General features: G+C 38.2%; 1 protein-coding gene across 3 annotated transcripts in view; it reads left to right on the top strand.

Moving 5' to 3' along the window:
* Positions 1–22,892, top strand: part of rictor (rapamycin-insensitive companion of Tor) — an 83,038-nt gene extending 60,146 nt beyond the window's left edge. The window contains exons 12-16 of one of the 3 annotated variants that reach the window (XM_019049161.2): positions 501–725; positions 3,004–3,141; positions 6,478–6,610; positions 13,099–13,237; positions 20,673–22,892. In XM_019049161.2, coding sequence (XP_018904706.2) covers positions 501–725; positions 3,004–3,141; positions 6,478–6,610; positions 13,099–13,237; positions 20,673–20,981 — 944 coding nt within the window. In that variant the 3' untranslated portion in view covers positions 20,982–22,892. Of the gene's footprint in view, positions 1–500; positions 726–3,003; positions 3,142–6,477; positions 6,611–13,098; positions 13,238–14,985; positions 15,129–20,672 lie in introns of those variants that run through there. The other 2 variants (XM_072300685.1, XR_002009247.2) reach the window with 2 other exon arrangements.
* Positions 22,893–26,772: the final 3,880 nt, after the last annotated feature.

Below are 26,772 nucleotides of genomic sequence, written 5' to 3'. Positions count from 1 at the left end.
TTTTGAGATTTTTTAGGTGGGAGAATCAATTTGGCTCATTATTGGAAGCATGTATCTGCCCGGTTTGTGGATTTTGGGGAGGGTGTACATTGTACAATCTCGGTATTTTTGGGTTCAAAATTTCTAAACATTTATGTAGAAGAAGAGAAAAAATATCTGCGTTCATCTGGATAAATAATCATTTAGTAAAAACGTGAACTAGACTACATTTTGCAATAAGGAACTACTGTTTCCGGTTCATCTCTAGAGACACTTATCTACGCAGAGAAACTTGTGGATCATATGTTGTTTTAAAATGAGCTGGAAATTGTAGTTTTTAATTGCAAATTGTAGTCCAACCAGCACGCACGTTTTTCCCCCTCAAACATTTTTAGACTAATAGATTCCTTTCGTTGAAAATTTAAAGTCTCTGATTTCCTTTTTTTTCTTTCTTTCTTCTTTTTTTTTTTTTTTGGCCTTCGACAATATATCTATCTTAGATTGATTTGTGTAATTTACAGTTTTCATTGGTAAGAAAGCTAAGAGCGAAAAAGATGATGGAACAAACTGGAGCTCAGGAGAATCTGAAGAAGATAAAATTTTGTCCTGTGAACCTCGGCCACGAGACAAAGAAGCAAGGAAGCAACATGACAAGTCATCTTGCTTACTGTGTGTGAATAAGTCTAATGTCAAAGCAACAAGAGTCCGGAAAGTTTCAAGCAGTTCCTTTCACCGAATCAGAACAGGTATGTTTTTGTTTTATTTTATTTATTTATTTATCGATTTATTTATTTATTACCTATTTTTTTACATGCATTTTTGAGACAACCCACTGAGAACGAGACCCAAGTACATAAAGGTAAAATTTAAAGAAAATTTGTCAAACTGGGCCAAAATAGGAATGAACCACTAGACTAGGTAGGCATTTAAGCATTCTTATTTATGGTCCCTCCTTAAAATTGCGCATTGAAAACGATTCTCGCAACAAAAATGATTGAGATGAGCTACTAACTAAAAACTTTGGCTGTAGAAAATTTGAATTTTCCCCTCTCATGAGAAATGATACTTTATTTGAATCAAACAGCGCACTATAATGGTACTGAGAGTCTCCTCAATGAGCAGTGTTCTTTCCCCATCCTTTGTTCTTAACAGCATGAACAACGTGCAACAGCTGAGTTGAAGTTGAAGTGTCGATATGAAGGTCACCATGTTTTCTTACTGCAGAGGCTGTCATGGTAATGTCTAATGTAAGATTTGACGCAAGTAGACTGTGATTGAAAGTTTGAATTTATGCATCTACAAGCATATTTATCTTTGTTAGAAGTTATTTTCAGTAGTTTTCGTCGCACAATTGTGTTCTACATGAAGTTTTGATGAAAAAATAAATATGATAATGCTGAAATACACACCTTGTGTAGTAGTCTGTTTACATTTCATGGAGAAAACAGTCAAGGGATACACCCATCAGCCCAAATGCTCATCAACACAATAAAATTCATTTATGTAAACACCACGGGACTAACCTAACCTTGAACGAGATGTTAACAATTTAAGTGCCAGGGTAGTAGACTGGTGTCACTGCCGCCATTTTCTATCTATGACTTGTAAATTCCAGTTATGGCAGTGACAAACAGGACGGTTCAATTGTGTCACAGGAGACCCTTCAAAAGAAAGTGTTATTTCACTGAAGGAACGATTTTACTGTGAGAATCATTTCTATCGTTCTCAGAACTGTGGGAATCAGCTTTTTGAATGCCAAGTCCTTCCAAGCTTAACCGACCCTTTTTAATATTTGAAAACCTCACTCGTGTGGACATGAGTTAAAATCGATAGAAGTAGAAAAATTCCCTGTTCTCTGTACCTATTGCAAATTCTCTGTTTCATGCTCTATATTTTGGCGGAAGACTGAGCATCTCCGCACAGAATTTAATGTCATTCTTTTCTGGCATTCAGAATATTCTCTGTAAAGGACCCTGCACACTCCTTATGGGAATATTTCCTGTTCGATTTCAAATTTATTTATTCCATTAAACTCTCGTATGGATGTTAATCAAAAGTCATCATTGTGCCACCTTTCTGTGAGGCATCGTTTTTGCACAATTAGGGACTGAAGTTTCGATAATTTTCAGGACAGGCCGGCTGTAATCGAGGAAAACTGTTGTGCGTGTCTGTCTGGTAAAGATTAGAGTGGGAGAGAGAAAGAACTTGGCTTGGACGTTGAAAAAAAAAAGCGTGTTGAATCCGAGATAAGACTGCCGCTTGGCAAGCGGTGCTGGTGGCTGATTGCAACCGAAGTGCACTGGGATTTTCCTATTTTCCATGATTACACAAACGAACCGTACTGGAGTGATAAAATGAGAGATTTCTTTGACTCTTTATCGCCGCACTACATTCATCTATGCAAGAAGTTATCAAAACTTCTACTGCGAATTGAGTGAAAATGGTGCCTTGTAGAAACTTGGCGCAACGATGACTTTTGATCAGCATTAATAGACGAGTTTAATGCAATAAATGAATTTGAAATTGAACAGGACACACATTTTCATGAAGTGTGTGCGGGGTCCTTTTAGTCAAGTATTTGTTGAAGCTCCCTCACAAAAGTAACAAAAAATAAATAAAAAAAAGGAAAACGAAGAAATTGCCAGCAAGACGAAGTAGATGCGTGTTTCTTCAGTCTTACCATCAGTATGCTGACTAGGATTTCTCTATATTGTCAAGAATACATAGATACGTATTATCTCGCAATTTTGGGACTTATAGATTTGTAGGAAGCATTCTAGGGGTGTGGAGCTCAGTGAATCCGATTCTACATGCTGCATCAGGAAGCGCTAGAGGCCGTCCCCTCTTGATGTCAATAAAGCATCAAATGGGAGTTTTTTGTACACAAGTTGACAATACTTTTTTGGCTTATGCGCAATCCTCAACTTACAATCAGTCTAATGATTTCTGTGTCTTTTTCTTTTTCATTTATGTCTCTTTAAATTGCATGCCTCGTTAAACATAGTTTTTCTCTAAATTTTGCAGAAACAGAAAGCAGTTATGGTGTGATTGGAGATGAGGAAAGTCCAATTTTGTTGCCATGGCAACAGAAAACTACAGGTCTTTTGGACAATCCAGGTCTAGAAACAAGCAACAGTGGCTCCAGTAATGAAGGGAATTCAAGTGAGATGCTGAATTTTTTAAAGTGTATTTTCCGAAGAAAATACACTATTTCATTTTCCCATGATGTCGGACCCAGACCTGAAACCTTATTAAGAGAACCGATCATGGGTCGTAGGTCACAAAAATATATGCCATACACACACACACACACACACCCTCACACACACACACACACACCCTCACACACACCCTGACACACCCTCACACACACACACACACACACACACACACACACACACACACACACACACACACACACACACACACACATGTATAATTATACCCTACAAATGCATGGTGCAGGAGCTATCCAGTCAAGATAAAACTACTCAAATTTAAGTAAATTAAGTAAGTATTTAAGTAAGTTAATTTAAGTAATTCCTAACTTTTCCATTTTCGAAATTTTGTGAAGCACCAACATGTACCTCCAGACTTCATCCTTACTTCCCTTGATGTAGTCTCCCTGTACACTAACATTCCGGTGTATCTAGCCTTGCATGTTATTAACAATAAATGGGATAGTATTAAAGATCACACCTTTTTACCGAAAGATGAGTATGTATATGCCCTGAAAGTTTGCCTGGAATCAACTTTTTTTAAATACCAAGATGACTATTACCAACAAGTCAGTGGACTTGCCATGGGCGGTCCTGTGTCAGCGTGTATAGCAAACCTTGTGATGGAATATGTTGAAACAGAGGTACTTAGTTCTAGTGATGCAAGAGTTAAATTTTACAAAAGATTCGTAGATGATTCTTTAGCATGTGTTCACAAAAATGACACCCAAAAATTGCTTGATCAGTTTAATGCGTTCCATCCCTTTTTGAAAATTACCATGGAAACTGAAGAAAACAGTGAAATTAATTTTCTAGATCTCACATTAGAGTGTAAAAAGGGTACAAAGATCCTCACGAAATGGTTCCAAAAAAAAAACACACTCCGGAAGGTACCTCAATTTCTTTTCAGAATCTCCTTATCAACATAAGATCAATACAGTCCTGAACGTTGTTAATAAGGTTATTAAATTAACTGATAAATGTTATCGCCATGAACGACTGTCATTTGTAAAAGATATGTTCTTAAAGAATGGTTATCGAATGGGAATAATAGAGAAACAGATAATGAAAGCCTTGCATCCCCATAAACACAGTAATAACAATAAAGTTGGCAGGGCGTTTGATCCGGGTGAGGCTGTGAAATTTCCATACATACCACTTTTATCCGAAAAATTGAGCCGCAAGCTGAGACCCTACAATATTAAACCTGTTCTTTCTAATGGGCAAACATCAAAGTCCCTTTTTACAAAATTAAAAAGTTCAGAATCTGTCAAAAAAGCTTCCAATGTTGTATACCAAATCAACTGTTCAGACTGTCCGGGTCAACCCGGGACTGAGCGGGATTGGTCAGACAAAGAGGTATATACAGGAGCGAATTAAATCTCATAAATACGACAAGAATGAGAAAACGGCACTCCACCAGCATGTTCATGACACGGGGCATAAATTTTACTTTGAAGAACCCCAAGCTCTTGTCTGTGAACCCATTGAGAGAACTAGATTAATTCACGAAGCCATTTGTATTAAAGCTAACAATCGCGCCATAAATTTCAGATCTGATACGCAATGCCTGAACGCCCTCTATGACAGAATGTTCTAACCTTGTTTTTCATAATTGTTGTTGTGTCGTAGTAGTAGTTGATGCTTTGCACGATAGAGCGCATGAGTAGCCGCATTTCCCAATTCCATTTACCACCGATCATCGATCAGCATCGGATAAACAAAACTGAGATTTTGTAGGTTACCTCAATTCGCCTCAATAGCTGTTCCATCTCTTGGCTTTTGTTAAAATAAGAAAATGTTGTTCATTTTGTTATATTTTCTGCTTGCTTGTATCATATTTGAATAATTATGTATTTTTTCTTGCACTGATGAAGATGTCTGATTGACGACATCGAAACGTCTGCGAAACATGTACTTAACTTTCAAACGGTAAGAAATTTACTTTTTGAGTAGTTTTATCTTGACTGGATAGCTCCTGCACCAGGCATTTGTAAAGGTAACAGACATTTATTAATTATGTATACTCTACTATATACATCCTAGAGGAGAGATCCAAATAGTGTAGTACAGAATTTAGAAAATTGAACAAGTAGGGGTCACAAAAGGGTAGTACACAAAATTAAAAGATAGGACAAGGAAAGAATACATTAGATTTGCAGATTAATTTGTTTGAAAAAGAGAGGGATTTCATGGAAAAATTTTTGAAAGTATGGTATTGAGATCTGAAAGTGGAGGGAAAATTGTGGATCTTAATTGTTGATAGGTAGGGCAAGTTATTAAAACATGTCCGACTGAGAGGGGGACATTACAAGAGATGAAGGTTGAGGGTTGAACTTTCTTAATTATGTATTGGTGGGTGAAAGACTATGTATGAATGTATGTATGGTTGGTTAGTAGATACGTTTATTTGGTGCTTTTAACAATATGTATGTATGTATGCATAGATGTATGGTTGGTAGATACGTTGCATGTATGTATGTATGTATGTGGGGATGTGTATGTGTGCGTTTGTGAGGGTGTGTTGGTGTGCGTGTATGTGTGTATGTTCAAGATTTTTCGATTTTTGGGTAGTTTTAAGATATTTTGACCAATATTATTGTATTTTGCAGAGCCTCATTAGAGCTACTATTCTGCCCTAAAAAATTGAAATTTGAGGCAATAGATTTTAAGGGGTGAGGCTCAAACGTGGGGGGGGAGGGGGTGGAGATCAAATCTTGCCCATTCGATAACGCAAGTTAAAATGAATATTTTTATGGGTGGTAGTTTTCCTCTAAGACTGGTTTGGTATTGAATTTGAGCAAAATCAGCTGAGCCGTTGAAAAATGGCGAGCTTTGAGAGTTTCAGGTTGGAAGTGCGGGGCATGAGGGGCAGGGTTGCCAGCGACCGGAAAAACCGGGAAAAGTCAGGGAAAGTCAGGGAATTTCGGTATTGGTCAGGGATTTTTCTGATTTTTCGTGGAATTAGGCGCGGGCGGTCTCGGGCTCGCGTTGCGGGATTAACTGACTACTTTTCACCTTAACAGACTGCGTCAGATCCGTACTTAAAAGTCAGGGAAAAATATTGGAAAGTCAGGGAAAAATATTGGAAAGTCAGGGAAAAGTCAGGGAATGGAAAAAAATAATTTGGCTGGCAACCCTGCTGGGGAGCCGGCCAGAGCACAGTGGGTCAGGGGGAGGAAGTTTTCGCCGGAGATGCGCCCTTACGTCAGAGGAAGAACGATATTTAGGATCTGTTCCTACCACTCATTTCGTTGATCACTGTTTCTTTTTGCTTAAGGTTCAGCAAGGCAGTCCATATTAGCAGACAAATCTTTAAGCAGTTGTTCTGGCGCCCGAAAGCACCTTCTAAAGTTAATAGAACAATTATTTAATCCAATCCTCTACAAGGCATGCAAACAAGGACTTCTGCAGTGAGTAAAACATCTCTTTCTTTGCTTCTTATGTGTGTAATATAGCTAGGAGATTGAGTTAAGACTGCAAGAAAACATGAAGTTGCAATTCTCTAGGGTCGCTTGGGGTAATTCCATCAGGGGGTAATTCTGGATGTGCATCATGGAGGTCAAAATATTGAGGTTGGGGAATTTTCGCGTTAGCATGTTGTTGCCAATGTTCAGTTGGTCAACCTCAGTGATTTGGGTCTCATTTTTTGTTTATTTACAAGTGATAATGGTGATGGTACAAGTGATAACTAACCCATCCTCAAGGTCTAAGTGCATCTTGATTATGGCGGGAACCCCAGGAAATCAGGTTTGCAAATGGTTCAACCCTAAGTTAAAAAAATCATATCTTTTGGACAAAAATAGCTGGGATGTTGGCATTTATACTGGAACGTCTCAAATAGTAAGACTCATCCACTTTGTTTGAAAAGATTAAATGTAAATGTGCAATTTTTAAATGCTGAAAAGTAAATGTAATTGGTTGAGGTTTTTTTAAGTATGCTTTTCATAAATAAGCGTTTACTGGGAGCTATATTATGGAAAATAAAGGAGACTGGAGTGAAAGTAATTTCAACTTGCTGGCATGAGTTTTTTACCGCACATTGGGGGGTTACATTCCTCATGTTTCATATTTTAGCTTGAAGTTTAATCCGAAGAGCCATCAGAATTCAGCAACTGAGTTTTTTTTGACCCTGTGTAAATTCATTTTTACCTCCATTACAGCAAGGCATTATCGCTACTTTTGTACAGGATGTCAGAAAAGTCGCCTGCTAACTTCTGAGCGCACAAAATAAAATTTGAGCAGCACTTGACACTTGGAGCGAGACAATCTGGTGCTCTGTAGGTACAAACTATAAAATGGTAACACCTGTTACCCTTTGGAGGGGAATAGGATGTTAAACATCCTTGCAGTTTTTATGAATGGAGAGCAGTTTTGGAGAAAAATGAAAATTTTTACATTGTTTGGCGTTATTACGGGTCAAAGCTTTTAACAGGCTCTTTTTAAAAAAAAAATGTCAACTCTCATTCAAAAATTGAGGAGGAGGCAATCTTAGCATCAACTCTCTCAGCACTTCATGTACTTTCAGAGGAGAACCTCTCTCAGTGAAGGACCACAACATTCTGTCAACTTTGTGAAATGTAGTGCAGTTCTTTGGATACAATAGTGAGCATCTTCTGGAACATCAACCAATGCTGTTCAAAAAGTTGGAGGCCCAAAATCCCCCTCTAGCAAAGGAAAGAAAGCTTTTTCTGGGAAACCTATTGGTGAGAAGGGGAAAATGTTCCTTCGACTTTCTGAATAGCAGTGTGCTCTCTCACAATCAGTTGCCTGATTCAGTGTTCAGCATAGGTCTACTTTTACCTTGAAAGAACTGGACTGCTCCATGCAAGGAAAACAAAACTATAGTTTTTCAGTAATATAAAGGGGAGGTAAAGTACGGTAGGATTCGACTAGGTTTTAATTACTATTCCTGCATTATTTACAAGAGAAGGAGAAAACTAAAGCTTATCAAAATCGGAGGGATTTTAAAGAAATTTGGTCCATAGACAAAAACTTAAATACAAAAGGTACACCTAATCGTCAATTTCATAAATTCTAAGCTCACTCGTTTTCTATTAGGAAAATTGCCTCAGAGCTGCACACTCCATCTTCAGCTTTATCACACCTGTTTTTTGTAGATTAATGCAAAGAGTCCCTCTTCTATTCTGTCCAGGTCATCTTTCACTAATTGGATTAAATGTCCGCGCATTTGAACTGTCTCCTTCAAAGGGGTACATGCAAAACGGGTCTTTTGGGGCTCGGGGCGGATAACTTTGAGACTTGTCCTATTCATTCTCCAAACCATGCCCCATCTTTTCCCAAAGTTTTAAGCCCCCCAAAGATTTTGGGGACTTGCAGCAGGGGGTCAAAGTTAAAAATCAGCAACCTTTTCGCGAATTTGTTACTCGAAAACCCGAGAATTTTTTAAAAACGCGGTTTAAACGAGCGTTTCCAGCGTGACGAGAGCTTCCAGAAAATGTGAGACGTCATAGGGTTTAGTCGACTTCAGCTCGAGTTATCGCCTCCGAAGCGGCGGAACACTAAAAGAAGACTCCATTTTTTTTTTCACGTCCGCGCCGATTTAAAAAAAAGCCATTTTTTTATTTTGATGAAGAACTGATATGTTGTTCCTGACTCTCTGTAGGCCCTCTAGCTTTTTACCGCATGCTGGGGAAATGTTTTGGTCGCGAGTTAGAAGAGCGGAAAGAATCGAGGGTCGGGAAAATCGGCTACTTTAAACTGCGCGCGCGGCGTTGATCGGAAGGAAAACGTCCCCTCCCACTCAATTCGGCGAATCACACACCTCGACCGTATTCGCATTGTTGCCACATGTCTCCTGGTCCGTCGCCGTTCGCAGTTTAAAATAGCCGATTTTCCCGACCTTCGCTCCTTTCCGCTCTTTTAACTCGCGACCAAAACATTTCCCCAGCATGGGGTAAAGAGCTAGATGAGCTACAGAGATTCAGGAACAATATACCAGTTTTTCATCAAAATAAAAAAATGGCTTTTTTTTAAATCGGCCCAGACGTGAAAAAAAATGGGATCTTCTTTTAGCGTTCCGCCGCTTCGGAGGCGGTAACTCGAGCTGAGGTCGACTAAACCCTATGATTTTTTGAAAGCTCTCGTCACGCTGGAAACGCTCGTTTAAACCCTGCTTTCCAAAACTTTTCGGTTTTCGAGTATCAAATTTGCGAAAATGTTGCTGATTTTTAACTTTGACCCCCCGCTGCGTCTCCCCAAAATTTTTGGGGGGAAAAGATGGGGCATTGTTTAGAGAATAAATAGGGCAAGTCTCAAAGGTATCCGCCCTGAGCCCCAATAGGCCCGTTTTGCACGTACTCCTTTAATTTTCCCGCTTCTCTCACTTCTTTTAACAGCGTGATACCTTCCGTGACAGCGTTCCCATGCACAACACGCAGCCACGGTCCATCTCGTCACTTCCTTCTTTTATATTACGTTTCTCTAGTGATCTTTTTGTCAAATGCATAAACTCTTAGCTCACTCCCTTTTTATTAGGACGATTGCTTCAAAGCTGCACACTTCATCTTCAGCTTTATTACAACTGGGTTTTGTAGCTTAATGCCAGCAGTCCCTCTTCTGTTCTGTCAAGGTCATCGTTCATTCAGTGGTTTAGGTGTCTGTGCTCATTAACTTTCTCCTTCAAATTCAATTCCCCCGCTTCGCCTACTTCACTTCTTCCAAAAGCGTGATTCCGTCCTTGATGTTGTCCCTACACTATGCGCAGCCACGTCCGATTTTGTCACTTCCAAGGACTTCACTTCGTCAAGAACAAGGCACCTCAAACCGAAAAGGCAGGGATTCACAAGACTGAATGCAACAATAGTCAAAAAGTTTATTTCGGCCTTAAAGAAAAGAAAAATAAGTGTCAGATTGAAAGAGCACCAGAGAAACAAAATAAAAAAATGGGGAAGTGACGAGATCGGCCGTGGCTGTGCATTGTGTCATCAAGAACGGAATCCAGCTTTTGGAGGAAGTGAAGTGAGAGAAGTGAGAAAATTGAATTTAAAGGAGAAAGTTTCATGCGCAGAGATTTAATCCAGTCAATGAATGATGACCTTGACAGAATAGAGGAGGGACTGCTGGCATTAATCAACAAAGACCAGTCATGATAAAGCTGAGGATGAAGTGCAGCTCCGAAACAATTGTCCTTGAATTTGTGAGAAGTGGGTGAGCTTAGAGTGTATGCAGTTGATGACTGGGTTCACCCATTGTTGTCAAAGTACACTGTTTAGAGAGATCTTTCTTCATCCGCAACGTAAATACTGTTTGGAAGAGGATTTTGTCTTGAGTCCCTTTAAGATCAGAAATAAGATATTACTCATTCTTGAGAGGAACACATATTTTTGATGTACTGAATTAAGCCACTTTTTCATGAATTGCTCACAACTTTCAAACAAAAAGTTTCTCCACTCTACTTTATGTCACTATAAAGAGGGGCTTTTCCTCTACGATTGTGATCGTTTTTGTTGATTTAACTGTCTTTCTTTGGATTGAGTAGGCTTCAAAGGAAACTGAAAAATAGTAATGGGTAATAGGGGAAGGTCGGGTAGTACGAAATCAGGGTAACAAAAGATTTCGGTTACTGTTGCTTTGTGGTGGAAAAGAAAGACTATTGAAACAGGAAGTGAATCTTGATTCATGTCTGTGTTCCTCCGTTTAATTTTTAACCGAAATTGACCAGCAACGACCTTGGGTGAAGTTAAAGCAAAAGTAGAAAACTATTTAGCATCCTCAAGCCACTCTCCTGTTTCCAGCGGCTTGTTTTACTAACAGTTTTGGGGAAGAAAGTAAATCAGTCAAGACTGTGAACAGGGAAAAGGACCCTGCACACTCCTTATGAGAATGTGTGCCCTGTTCAATTTCCAATTGTTTTATAGCATCAAACTCGTCCATGCCGATGCTGATCAAAAGTCATCATTGCGCCAACTCTTTAAAAGGCACCGTTTTCGCACAATCCGCGGTTGAAGTTTCGAAAGCTCCTTGCATAAATGAAGGTAATGTTGCGATAAGGAGTCAAAGAGATCCCTCATCACAACACTTGTGTGCGGGTTGGGTCGGTCGGGTGTATATAGACCGTATAAGCAAGAAAATCCCAGCGCTTTTCGGTACATTTTGATCAGCAGTCTTATCTTGGATTCCATACGCCTTTTCTTTTCACCGTCCAAATCAGTTTCTCTCTCTCTCTCTCCCCCCCCCCTTCCTACTCTATTATCCTTACCAAACAGACACGCGATGTGTTTTGGTTTCAGCCAGCCTGTCCTGGAAATCATCAAAACTTCAATCGCGGATTGTGCAAAAACGATCGCAAGAAGAAAGTTGGCGCTAGGATAACTTTTGATCAGCATCTATCGGCAAATTTAATGCAATGAACAAATTGGAAATTGAACAGGGCACACTTTCCCATTAGGAGTGTGTGGGGTTCTTCTTAATATTGAAATGAAAAATCTGTGATGTTTTTACTTTATCCACCCAAATTTAGTACCTACAGATGCAAGAATTGGCAACTTTGAACACTTAAAGATAATCCTAAACTCATTTCCCAAGGATGAAAATTGAAGTAATAAGCATGTATATTTAGTTCGTAAAGAAAACAGGAATAAATTCAGTTACCATGTTTTCATATTGTTCTGTTCCCCCTCTTTAAAGTAAGAAAATCGCCAAACGAACAAATAGCAAATTAAACGCCAAAATAGCCTCCCATAAAAGGGGCCTATTATAGCCGCTTTTTAGGCAGTTAATTCGACCATTGGACTAAAGTTTAAATGAAAGCTTACATTAACAGAAAACTGAGGAAAAAATTTCAAGATGAATATAGAAATCGTTTTCGATGTACCGGGGGAGGGGGGGGGGTCAAAATCTGGCCTGATTTTTTGCTGTTTCCTTGTTGAATTTCAGGATTCTCATCGTTGTTTGCACATGTTAAGCACATCGATTCTTACATATTGTTCACGTAAAATTGATTTTTATCGTGACGAATCGATAGAAGGATCGGCTAAACCGATTTTTAGCGATTTTATACCGAAAATTGATGATTTTTTGGGATTGATATTGTTTTATTCTTGAATCATGAATGAATAAATGCCCCTAATACGACTTTAGCTTACTGATTTCAATGTATTTTGACACGCAGAATCGATTTTTTATGTTGACAAGTCGATATATCGATCGGGCATATCAAATTTTTGCGATTTATAAGGAAAAGTAATGATTAGAGCTGTACCCATCATGACTGGAGCAGACAGATTCTAACGTACATATACTCGTAGAGTCGGTTTTTAACGTTGACGTGTCCCTATGCTCATCCTGAAATTTTTTTCTGAGTTTTCTGTTAATGTAAGCTTTCATTTAAACCTTAGTCTGATGGTTGAATCGGCTGCCTAGAATGGAGCTTAATTTTGAGAGGCTCCCTAGAAAATTCAATACTTTAATTTTCATTAGTTTCTAATTCCTTAGTTTAGGCTCAATTTTACAATAATACAACAAAACTGTGACAAAGGAAGAATATACCGCACAAAGTAAGTTTCAGGTTTGGCCCACTACTCATTTAAACATTGAAAAGAACGCAGTTTATTATAGATTCATCAAAATACCATAATTATTGATGTCAACTAGACCAACAGCACTGAGCTATCGGTTTAAAAGGGACATAGTGCAAAGCGGATTGCTCAGAGCTGTTGTTTCAAATCAGTGAATTATTCATAGAAAAGTTTAGGGTTTGTATATGTGCTTAGAATACATGCTTCGACGAAGAATAAATAAAATGAACTTCTGAGAAAATTATATCTGACCAACACAGCTTGACAATACAGTCTTTGTGCTGTACTATTAAGGCTAATCACCTCTTATCTGACGTAAACAAATGATTGACATCATGTTATTCTGTCTGTTTGGTCTTTAGCTTAAAACAGCTATGCCAAGATTTATTTCAAGACATCTGTGTGTACTCGGACATCTGTGCACTAATGTCGATGAGTCCCTATCGCGCTCCAGCTCGAAGATTAGTTCAGGAACTATTCCTTGATACTCATTTCAATGAGGTAAGCAGACCAAATGACCTTTTCAGTCTTAATTTTATGGTTCCATATTGTAAAATCACAGCAATCCTACGTAAGTACTTACTCCTCCAAATATGAACAGATAATGATCTGAAGCGGAAGTATGAATGTAAAAAATAATTTCCTCAACATTAAAAATCAAAAGGAGCTACGTTACTTGAAAATCCTATGCACATGAATCTGGGACTACTGGCCCACAGTAGACCGTGGGCCAGCAGGGGGTAAACCTACCCCCCCCCCCCCCCCCGTGGGAATTTTGAAAATAGTTCTTTTCTGGAAGCTCTTGATCAGTAGAATAAGATTATTTTTGTGGACGCGAATTCTAACGTTTTAGGGGAGGGAGAAACCTCCAGACTCCCCCAAAATTGCTCAGAATTCCGACTTTACCGCGAATTTGCCCATTTTTCTCGAAAATGCTTAATTTAAGAGCAAAACTGCACGTGACCAATTTGAAAACTCGTGAAATTTCGTTCCAGAAAAGTTGTGAGTGACTTTGGCTATGACCCGCGGCAATCCCTAAAAGAGGAGGGGGGCTTCGAATGCCAAAATATCATAAATTCCTGCGCAAAGGCCGTTTTGCCGCGATACTCGCTAATAACGTGGAGAAGGTTGGCTATATTGTAAAATTGTTTTATCCCTATAATGATAGAGTATACATTTCTCATTCGAAGAGGCGGTCTAACCCCTCGTGGGGGAGGGCGGGCAGCAGAACCCACCCTACAAAAACCATTGAGATCGGCCGTTTCCTTGAGGTAGTGTTATGCCAAAAAATAGGTGGCAAAATGAAAATAAGTAGAGTTTGAAAGCAGAGCAGAGATAAGTAGAGCAGATTTTCATTCTGATATTTATGTTACTTTTTTTTAAAAATTTTGATTTTGAGCATTTATTATTGTCGATTAACACTGTCTATCTAACGTTTCATGTATATTATATTTTATGTAGACCAATTTAACGAGAATCAGCCCAACTGCCGATCAACTTGCCTAATTTGCTCTCATATTTTATTTTCACCACAGAAAAACAGGTCAAAAATCGTATCAAAGTTTTCTGCAATTGTTCACTAACCTTTTAAGGAGATACTCACAAAATTTCAAATCAGAAAATTCCTTCGCTTTCTAATAGAAAGATAAAACCCGAGAAGCCATGTTGCAAAGTCTAATACGGTTATCCTGATTCTATGCAAATCCCTCCATTGAATGGTACGATTTCAAGAATTAAGATTTTAAATATTTCGTTCTTTCATCTCAGAGGAACTTTAATAATTCTATCAATGATACAGCATTGTACACATGACTATTATTATGTTCTAATGTTCTGAAGTGCTAAAGTGCAACCTGCTCGAAAAAAGTATTCAAATTTTTCCAAATATTTTTTTATTTTTTTTTTTTACTTGGTAGGTACAGGAAATTTGTTGAATTTCAAAAAATGTAAAACATTTCTTGGTTTTTTTCTTTAAAAGAATGTCAGGTACCAAATGAGTTCCAAAAGTTCTACGCTACGTGTTCCTTGTTCTCTTTAACTTCAATTTTAGAAGGTGCTTAATTAGTATTTTAAGAAATTTTAGAAAATTTCCTGCAGCGCAGCGCAATACAGGCACCATAAAAAAATTTTCGATTTCAGGAATTTCCTAGTCAACATTTTTTAAATTCGAAAAATGACTCAACATTTTCCAGGTTTTTTTTACTTTTTGTAATGTCTACAATAATAACGTGTTTCATGTCTGATTTAAGCTTGAAGTTGAAAGCTGTTAATCTAGAAAACGTATAATAAACCACAGTGCAAAACAGAAAACATATTCATCTCATCCAATATCAAGACTGCTCTACCGTTTCTTTTTTTTAAAAAAAAAATTATAATAAATTGATTAAATTTTCTTGTTTTTCCATTGTTTTCTGACTTAAAATTTCACATGTTAATCCCCTAAACGCATATCTCGAGGTTCCTTATTTTCAATTATATTCGTATGTGTATGCCTGCCAAATTTCATACATCTCGCTCCTACGGGCAACAAAAATCCAAGATACCTCAGAGAAACAGAGGTTGATTGCTCATTCTCAAGGTGGCGGCCATTAACCAGAGTAAAGCTGACTTCATTTCAATGTCAGGATTATTGGGTTCCTCACATATTTACACGTGCTCATTCCAAGTTTCATGCATCTGGCTTCAAAACAGCCAAGAAAATGCTACAAACCTCGGAGGAACAGGGCAGATCGCTTTTTTTCCAAGATGGCGGCCAAGTTCGGCGGTAAAGTGGCTGACCAAACTTGGGTCTCGATGAATTTCTATTTCCAACACACCCATGGATATTCCTGCCAAAATTAACGCGTCTAGCTGCAAAACAGCCGCGCAAATCTGAGAAACCGTGGAGAAGCAGGACTGAACTGTTAATTTCCAAGATGGCGGCCTTTAGCCGGGGTAAAAATGGCCGATTGAACTTGGGTCTCGATAGATTTTTGTTTTCAACATATTTATGCATATTCCTGCCAAACGCGCATCTCGTTGCAACACAGCCGCGAAAATCTGATAAACCGCGAAGGAACATCGCGAAACCGCTAATTTTCAAAATGGCGGCTAATAGCGAGGGTAAAATGGCCGACTGGACTTATATGTCGATTGTTTCTCATTATAGACACCCTTAAGTATATTCCTGCCAAATTGCATGTTAATAGGTAGGTTAGAACGCCTGAAAAATGAGATGGTAATGGAAATCAGCGTATGGCGGCCATCTTGGAAAATTGCTGCCAAAATACGGGGACACATGACAGATACCGCTTGTGTCCCGATGAATTTCGGTTCTAGGCACCTTGAACCACATTTTCACCAAGTTTCATGCTGGTAGCCCAATTTGAAATATTTTTACCCCAAGCGACCGCACCATACGTTTTACCGGATCTTATTCTGCCATGTCTGAGTCCCTGTCTCTAAAAATTGAAGGGTCAAATTTTTTCGTGATCGCCAAGTTACTGAAAAACATCGTCAAAAATCGCTGAAAAGCCGTCGCTATAAATCGTGTTTTTCTGGCTTGATAAGGGCTCCTCGGAGGTATAAAAACATCCCCGGGCAAAATAATACTTATATTCTTTTATTCTACTATAGAAAGAGTCTACGAAAATTGAAAGCCTGATTTTTTACATGCTCCCCAATTCGTGATAAGAAATCGCGAAAATCGACGTGATTTCGACCAACTTAGGCGATACGGCCTAACTGTGAGCTTGCAAATGGAGGAAAAACAGCCCGTATCTGAAAAACTAATATTTTTCCCCAATCATCTGTATGAATTATTCCTAAAATCCGAGAATTGCCTTTTTGCATGGTTGTGAATTCACCTAAAAAAATCGATAAAACCGTTGAAATATTGTATACGCACGGTTCGTTTTAAAAAAATTGAATTTTTCTGAAGACCACCCGCGATTTTTTTGATAAAAGTGTCAAAGAAGGCTCTAGATTGATGAATTGAAAACCGCAAAATCGTAAGTGGGGCCGTTTTTTTTAAATTCGACTTTTTCTATTTTTAAGGGTAAAATGGCGGCAAAAGCCAATGTGTGACCACCAAAACCCACCGCCATCTGGTCAAATTAAGTTAAAATTCTATGTATGTTAGTCGTTGACATGTAAATGGGTGTCCTCAAAAGTTTCAAACCCTCCCTCAAAGAATTGCACCCTCTCATGCGGTGTTGCCAAGTTACGTGCCCGATAATGACGCGGCACGCGGGGTGATGTAGATTTTGAATTGCGATCATCACCAAAAATCATTAAAACACTTACCATTATAAACTGTGTGGATAATTTTAGATTCAATTCGATAAAATCGTACACAGTTGCCATGTTTCCGTTTTTTAAAATTGCAAAATTTGGACAGAAAATGTCATATTTTTTATTTGATTAAAACCAGTGAATGCTTGTTTTTCAGCGACATTATCAATTGATAGACTATTAATTGAAGAATTTTTACATAAAATAAGACTTGTCAAAGTCACTGAACTTCAATTAGGGAACGCAGCTGATATATGAAAATAAGTACGCACAAATCGACGAGCGGATTTGGTTCGAAAATAATTCCCGATGTTATTGTTCCTGACCGAAAGTGTAACATTTGGATCCTCCCCCCCCCCCTTAATATCCAAAGAAAAATGAGGAAAAATAGTTTTTAATTCACGAGTAAGTAGTAAACACGAACCGTTTAGAGATTTTACTGACGTTCGCAAAGAATTGAAGCCCCGATCTCTTGAAGTCCAGCTATAAAGAGAAAAAAACTTCAGGGTTCACAAATGATAGGACAAACAATGATACAATGATGATGGGTTCGTGTTTTATCTATTTGTTCCAGATTTCGAAAATTTGAAAGTAACAGCAAAAATATCGTAGTGTGGGAAATGAAGTTTAGAGGTTCATGACTGAGATAACTTTGCTTGTTCATTTCCGTGTATTAACTGTGCGAGCGATTTTTTGAGGTTCTCAGAATTTGCTTCGGAATCAAAAAGTAAAATTTGAACAATTTTTCACTTACATTTTGCGAAGAGAAGAAAAGATAACTCCTATCTTATTTAGTACATAAAAAGAGTACATCCATATCAAATCTAGACCGCCCAAGATTCATCTCCAGTGCGGAGGGCATTTTTGTTGCTGCTTATAAGTTTTTGGCAAACCTGCATACAGGACGAAAAGTACCTTTTTAATTAATGAATCTTGAATTTCCTCTAAAAGAAATTAAAGCTCCGTATTTTGAAAATGTCGCTGAAAAATAAGCATTTACTGATTTTAATCAAATAAAAAATTTGACATTTTCTGGCCAAATTTTGCAATTTTAAAAAACGAAAATATGGCAACTGTGTACGATTTTATCGAATTGAATCTAAAATTATCCACACAGTGTATGATGGTAAGTGTTTTCATGATTTTTGGTGATGATCGCAATTCAAAATCTACATCACCCCGTGTGCCGCGTCATTATCGGGCACGTAACTCGGCAACACCGCATGAGAGGGTGCAATTCTTTGAGGGAGGGTTTGAAACTTTTGAGGACACCCATTTACATGTCAACGACTAACATACATAGAATTTTAACTTAATTTGACCAGATGGCGGTGGGTTTTGGTGGTCACACATTGGCTTTTGCCGCCATTTTACCCTTAAAAATGGAAAAAGTCGAATTTAAAAAAATGGCCCCACTTACGATTTTGCGGTTTTCAATTCCTCAATCTAGAGACCTTCCTTGACACTTTTATAAAAAAAAAATCGCGGGTGGTCTTCAGAAAAATTCAATTTTTTTAAAACGAACCGTGTACGAGGCGCGTTCGGCCACAATCGCGTTTTTTGCATTTTGAAGGGCATGTATGGGACACAAAAAATATGTTGATCGAATAACTAATTAGCATACCTTAAATGACCACTAGAATTGAATTAATACTCCAAAAATCAGGGCTCTAGCCAATATTTATCATGCTTAAACAGTGCGATGGAATCGGGCAAAACAGCCTGAATTACGTGATTTTTTGACACAAATTGCAAAAGCAGCACCCGAAAAAAAAATGTTTGCGACGAACGTTCTGGCTTACATTAGTTTGATGCCAAGGTGCAACTTTTCCTTCCTATGCATTTTTGAAATTCGAAAGTCGATGTTTTTCGACTCACTCTGTAGGACACCCCCAACTTGCAGGGAATGCCCTAGGAGACGTAATCTTTGACCGCCGAAATCCCTTAATGCGCCTAAATACTACTTATATTTTTTGTTAATTTTCATAGGTTTTATTTTGCGCATACTTTGTGTTATGACTAACGAGTCTTATTTGTAGACTCTACCCCACTATTTTACGGCTTACAATATGGGGATAGGGAGTAGGGGAGTGCTGCAGGGATGCCATATTCCTCAGAAATGAAAAATTAACCACCGGGCTGTAGTGGGCCTCTGATCCGCGGATATCGCTGGAAAAACGTTCTTGCCATCTGAACAGAGTTTTTCTTAGTACAGTATGCTCAGACTGATGGTAAGATATAATATCATTGAATAAATTAGTAGTTCAATCTGGCAGCAGTGGTGGTTTCCATGCACTTCGAGGATCGGAGGGTGGCTCACGGTGCCGTTAAGCTTCAAGGCGCTGAGTGCAGCAAAATGATCGTATTTGACAGTTTTTCATCAACGTCAAAACAGGTCTTTCAAGATTTAGGAGACTAATAAATCTGCCAACATGTAAGAAAATAATGTACAATAGTTGTTTTTAGTCCTTAAGAACTGTTTTTGACAATTTGCACTGTTGCAATAATCACTAAAGTACAGAACAAAGAATACATTAATTTTCTTCCAGGTTAGAGTAAATTACACAACCGTGTAAATTGTCAAAAATAGTTCTTAAAAGCTAAAAACATCTATTATATATTATTTTCATAAGGTTGTGAGATATATTCGTCTACTCAACCTTGGAAGACCTGTTTTGAGGTTGATGAAAAACTGTCAAATACAATCATTTTGCTTTGCCCAGCGCCTCAAAACTGATTGCGCCTTGACCCACCCTACCCCCATCCCTAGTTCAAAAATGAAATATTTTCGTGAGAAATAGGCTTCAGGATGTCTTAGCCCATATCATGTGTCAATGGGTCAGGATTGTCAGGTTTAGAATCATTTGGACGCATTTTATAGCCAAAAAGCGCAGTTCCGCGGATCGACCTATTTTCTTCGTATTTTAACCAATGTACTTTCCTCCAAAATTTTAATAGCTTCGGGGGAAAACATAGACTTCAGTGAATATGCTGAAACTACAGAATTATCTTTAGGGGACTAAAAGGAATGGGAAAAAGTTCCCGAGTTCAAGGTTTTGAGATGGTCACCTTCGGACCGGATGTACGGATATATAGCCCGGTTATTTTTATACCAAAACGCAACTTTTTACTACTAGTCATCTTGGAATTTCGAAAACATTTCAAAAACGGTCCATCTTAGGGGGGGGGGGTGGTTAAATAGCCGTCGGTGTCCTCCCTCCCTAAAAAAAGTTTATTTCTTTTTTACTTTCTGAAAGGTCATTAAGAGGTTTTGGCATTATGTCTCGAAATCCAGTTAAAATCGAATGGTCCGGTACTGAGCTGTTTCCACCTGTGCTACTGTGGTGGTGGTATTTCAGGTGAAGTTATGTGACCATTGTTCCAAATTTAGCATTGCTAATTTGCCGTTTTTATTAAGGGTTCACCAGTGAAATTCTACAAGGTGGTGGCAAGCTCAAATCCATGCTACTGAGGCATAATATTGTTATCACGTCATATATTCTCAAGAATAGCTCGAACCGTAGCAGTTTTAAAAGTATAATTAATGTCAGCAGTAAAATTTGAGCATCTCAGGGGTTTATTTTATTTTGCTCTTCTTTCCTTTTCTTTTTGCAGCCTTTTAAATTCAATATTTCTTAAAGAAAGAATGTTGATACTGTTTCAGCTATTTGAGGAAGCAGCATTAGTCCTGGCAAACAACAAGATTGAACCTGCAGAAGAGTGTCCGCCCACAAATGCAATCAGTTTCATGCTTTGCTCTCAAGGAAGTGATGGTGAAAGCACAGACAGCCCCCTTATTCAAGTGACTGACAAAAAATCTCGTCACAGCATAGAGAATCGGAAAACCAACCTTGACAATAATAACTCAGAACTTGAAGTCATCTTAGAACTAGATCCCTTCTCAGAAGTGACGAGAAAAAGTAGTTCTGGTAATAAAAATTTCGAAAGAGTTTCCAATGATGTAAAACCTTGATGGGAAATTCGTAATCCAAATGGTTCCAATGAGTCCGTTAAGTTCGGAAGAATTTGGCCCGCAAATAGATGTTTTCTACAGTGTTTGGTAGAAGGAAAACGATGAGCATGGTTAAATCGTTCAAAAAAATTGTCCTTGCAGAGAAATTACGCTTGCCTTTGAAGGGGCATCAAAAACTCATGAATAGAGTGCTGGCAACCGCGACTTCACCGATCAGTGTTCGAAACTCACAGGCGCCTAAAAAGTAGGCTATGGCGCCTAAAAAATGAAGGCTCTGCGTGAATGTAGCCCCTAAAAATCTGAATTTTCATATGAAGTCCCATAAAGTAAGTAAAATAAATCTATTTGAATTAAAAAATCTCAGAATTTTCAACACAAGTAAAAGCTTTTCTATTCTTCACGATTTTATTCTTAGTGCTTTTGTCTTCCCCAAGTTACAGCTACTTACTAGTTCTGTTACGAAAACATCTTGCGTCTAACTTTTTACTAATTGCGCCGTATTATCTAGGCAAAAAGTCAATTTGGCCCCTAAAAAATCTTCAATGGCACCTAAAAATCGGGCTTGATGCGCCACATGGCTCCTAAAAGTCCAAGGTGAGTTTCGAAAACTGTTACCGATAAACCTACTTATCATACATGGAAGATGACAGTGGTGTCACGTATGTACTAACGACCATCGTGCTGCTGTTAGAATAGTGTTGTTATGTTTGATATAGTTAGTACTTTTAAGATTTAACATTTCGCAGAATCAGTATTTAATGCTTCAAATCGGAGTAATAAAAAACAAGGAAACATAACTTCAAGTTCTAAGTTTTTGTTCAGTACTCACTGTATCATGGTAGGGGTGTTCAAACGAATTCTTGCCGGAACACTATCGACATCGTCTCTTATTGAAACTGGCGGCAGTACCGACAGTGGCCATGATATCGACAACAGCCGGCCTTATCGGAGTTTTGAGAGCTCGCACTCAATACATTGTTGCCCCGTGTGTCGGTTTATCAGATTGCCTGGCGCGGCGGCGCGTAAAATAGATGTACAATTGGCAACAGCTTATTTTCGCCAGCTCCGAAAACTCTGATCGCTATCGGTAAGAGCGCTCTTATCGTAACTTTTTCTTAACGGAACTGTTTCGGTGGCTTACCGACAACCGATTGAACAGCCCTATATCATGGGATGTGAAATAAGGATATGTGCTTCCTATGTTCAGTGGCCACAATTGACCAAAGTTCTGGTTGCCATTTAAAGTATTGCGCCATGATTTGAAAAAAATTGATGATTTTAAGGGAAAAAAAATTAATAGCATTTTGTCATTAATTTACGTTAAGTTGAAGGTCTGCACTCATAATTTTTACTGAATTTTCTACCTTCTCTTGTTTGTTTTATACGACTATCGTTTTTTTTAAAAAAAATCAAGGATTAATAAAAATCTCTGTGGATTAGTAAAATTTCAATTAAGAGTCTGCAAGTGAAACATTACTCTGAGTTTATCGTGATCTACCACATTGTAAAAGAATGAACTAAAAGTATTACAACAGCCATATTTTATATTACTTAAAAGCATGCTTTCGTTTCACTGACCTCGGCACTATGTGTTATTTTATTACATTGCAAATACTGCATTGAGGAAATCCTGCGCGTATTAGGTTAATAGGTTAGCTTCGCTCTGCACTTCTGAATCTAAAAACTCATTCTGATCACCTACAACTGCCGCATCATTGCGTATTCTTCCTTGCTGTTGTATTATCAGTTTACTTTCAACAAGTTTACAACTAAAACCCCTTTTGTTTCCTAATTTCTCCTCTTTTAATTTGTTTGCGTTTCAGTAAGAATTTATCGGCTGATTGCCTTAATAAAAAAATTGGGAGAACATGATACTTTCAAATGATGCAATAAAGGAATTTTTTAAATGACTCATCATGTTTTTATCTTTATCGGCTTTATTTAGTTTTTAATTAAGCACCAAGCAAAATTGTTTTTGTATGTTACAATTTAAAGTAATGGACTTTTGTTACGTAACTTGAAAAGGTTAATTGTTCACCTAAGGCGTCCCTCTTTATAATCTGTTTTCTACTGCTGCATGATGGTTTTGTACGTTTAGAAATTCTTTTTTTTTTTTGGAATATGCTTATCATGGACAAAGTGGTTGTTTGTTGGTACAAATAAAATGTTATTCGACGGTACTGTACCATCCATTAAAATGTTATTTGTCGGTTCAGTGTACCGTCAATAATAAAAACATTATTCCATATCCCTAATCAGGAAATCTTTTGAGCCTTGTTAAGGTGACCTTACTAGATTTTTTTTACTGCTAACTGGAAAAGTTTTTACCCCTAAAGGGACTCCATCAAATAATTGGTTTATGAAACGACGGGTTTTGTCAGCACTGTTGATATATTCAGAAAGTGGAATTTCGGAACCAAAAGTTAACAATGGATAAATTAGTTTAATAAAAATCTTTTCCTTGACCAAGGAGTGGAAAGGAAGTAGTTAGATTGCACAAACCAAAGGTTGTTAAGCATCTTTAAATGACTGAATGTATTCACCTAGGGGTCTTAAAAATCAATTCATATAATTTCGTATTTCAAAACTCGTAGTTCAGCTTATGTACTTTACTGGAAATTTCGAAATTCAACTTTGATTGGTGCTATCATTCCCCCTCTTCTCCATGCTTTAGTTAACTCAAGTGATTAAAATTATAATGTTAAACACAGAGGAAGGAAAATAGAGAAAAAGTACTGATGCTTTGTTTCAGGAAAAGTATACATGACATTGATGCTTTTTGATGACATACTTTCTTATGCTCGTCTCGTCCTCTCTAATAAATGCATTTCTCAAAAAATTAAGATCACAAACCAAAACCGGTTTTAATTACCATGGCTGGAAGAATAAGGTTAAATTCTCTTAACTTACTTACTTATGTAGTTTTATCCCGTGCCACGCATAGGAAAACCCCCACCATCAGCAATCACTGTGGTCATTGATCAGTAACAAATTTTGCTTCTGGATTTTTATTTACTTTTTCAAAATTGGTGAGTCGTACTGGTCTTATAAAAATGCAGAGATGAGTGGTATTAATTATAGGATTTTATCGTTATAATTGCAGAGTATTAAATTAATAGTCATTTAACGGTCTCTGTTTGTCAAAACCTATAAATATTGGTAAAGGTCAAGCATTCCGGTATTTGCCAGGTGATAGCAGCCGTTCACTGGTCTGTGCAGCACTGAGACTATTAGGACGTTTATATAATCCTCTCTTATTAAACTTCATGAGCAAATAAAAATACCTACTTTGAATTTTATCCACCCATATGTTTTCCTCTTCCTACAATTTATGGGAAATATTAGGGGGTGGAGATGAGTCCAACAAGCATTACATATGTAATGAATAAAGGGGGTGGGTTGGGTTGAATAGTAGTGTTACCTTTATGGGAAAGGGGGTTCAAAAATGCCAATAAGGTGTGTTAAGTTATTTGTATGAATGCCATAGTGAAGCTATACATGCATGATATTAATTCCAAAATTATGATGACAATAATGATTAATTAATGAAATGAATGGCTGAATTTGAAGAACTGGCATTGTAATAGGTTGCAGACTGGCCCCTTTGGCTACTCAAACAGCAAACAGCAGCAAACCCCCCCCCCCCTTCCACTTAGCATTAGAATCACATGTATGATTTCTTAGGATTTTACAATCTGCACAGGCGATTCTCTGAAAACAGACCTATTTTATACATTGATCGCAAATATGTGGCGAAAAATATAGTAGACTTCCACTTCAGCTCAAAAATGTCGTTTTCTATCTTCTTGTTGAAATTACCATTAGAAATGGGGATTGCCATTCGAAGATTTTTGGTTTGGGTTTGCCCAGCAGCCTGGGAGCGCTACCTCCGAAATTATAAGTATGTCCAAAAGCAGTTCCTATCGTCCTATGAACTCTGTAATAGTTGCATCTGGCTAAAAGCAACCGATCAAAAGTTATAGGGGGGGGGGGGGGGGAGTTGAAATTTTTGCAGGTAATGTATGAGAAAGAGAAAAAAAAAAGAAGGTTCCCCAGAGGAGTCTTGAAGACCAACAAAGCAAGATCGATACCCTTAAAATATTTCGTCCGAAACAGAAGGTGAATTTTCGGGAGTGGACTTAGTCGACTTTTTCAACCAGATCGGCAGGGTTGTCAACCAAAGGAGAAGAACGCTCTGCTGCAGGCAAGAACTTAACTCAGCTGCTTGATTAATGTTGGCCAACGTTTGCATAAACTCACCTCGGGATTGTTGGATAGCCCGGGGTTGGTTACCCAGCACAGGTTGGCAACACTGCCCTCAGAGGGTCAGGTGACCACAATCGTCATGGTGTAGCCGATCATCATGTCGTGATACCAGTGTCACCGTGTCGTGTTCATTCCCTTTTTATTTTATAATAAATATGAATATCGTTTTAACCGAGTGTTCACTTATTCAGATATTACCCACACCAAACATGGCGACGAGGATGTAAACGGGTGATCAACGAAGCGCAGCGAAAAAAAAGACGGAGGTGCGCGTCGTGAACCGGCACAAAAGGCCTAAATTCAACCATGGCTTCGCGCTCGGTATTTAAGTGAATTCAAGTGCAAGACATGTAATTTCGCTAAAAATGTTCAATTTTAGTGTATCGATTAAGTTCGATAATGACTTTTAGTATATCGATTAAGTTCGAATTTTAATTTCTCAATTGCACATGGGTCAATTTCTTCTAAGTTCATGATAATCTGTGTCGTTATCAACCTTCACTAATTGCAAGGTAATCATTGTTCGGACGGTACAATGGAATTTCTTACAAAGCCAGAATCACTGGAAATCAATGATAATATTAAAGAGAATTGGGAAAAGTTCAAAAGACGTTGGAGAAACTACGCTCTTGGCGCCGAAATCACCGTGAAATCCGAAGAGGTTCAGAAGGCCATTTTCCTTAACCTCATCGGATCCGAAGCAGAAGAACTTATCAACTCCCTTGCTCTCACTAGTAACTAGTCTAAAACTGTCGATCTTCTAGTCAAAGCTATCGATGAGTATGTCAAGCCCAGGACAAAGGTGGTATTTTCTAGATACCAGTTTTTCACAAGATCGCAGAAAGACGGTGAGGATTTTGAAACGTTCCTTCTCTCACTCAAGAAGCTGGCTGACAATTGTGGCTTTGGTGAGCTGAAAACATCGCTCATCCGTGATCGCATCATCATTGGCATCTATAATTATGAACTTCGCCAATGCATGCTCGGAGAGGAATACGACTTCGATAGGACGGTTAAGCTATGCAAGTCAGTCGAGTCTGGGAAACTGGGGGCAAAGGAAATCAACGATCAAGGGACATCATCCACAACTGAGGTCAACTGGGTCAGCAAACCGTATTACAGCCGAAATCAACAGCGAAGCTGCAGCTCAGGTACTGGAACTACAACTAAACAGCCATCAACTGCCAAAATTGTGGGACTAGCCATCCTATCAACCAATGTCCAGCATTCAAGAAGCAATGTAATTACTGTAAGCGTCTTAATCATTTTTCCTCTATGTGTAGATCTCGGAATAATTCTGTGTTACCTAATTCCAATGATAAAATTGCACCTTCTACAGCTAATTCCAAAGCGGCTGAGCTAATCAATGTCCATTGTCAGTGTTCATGTTCTCCAAACAGTATCTCTAATCCGACTGAAATTTCAGATATTCATGCTAGTGATTATATTTACATTTCAGAAATCTCCGTCCAACCAACTTTTAAATTGGAGCATTTTACTAATCAGTCTAAATCCAGTCAGCTTG

This window comes from Bemisia tabaci, chromosome 1 (genome assembly GCF_918797505.1).
Source record: "Bemisia tabaci chromosome 1, PGI_BMITA_v3".
In the NCBI taxonomy this organism is placed as follows: Eukaryota; Metazoa; Arthropoda; class Insecta; order Hemiptera; family Aleyrodidae; genus Bemisia; species Bemisia tabaci.
This window is presented reverse-complemented; position numbering and strand designations above follow the sequence as displayed.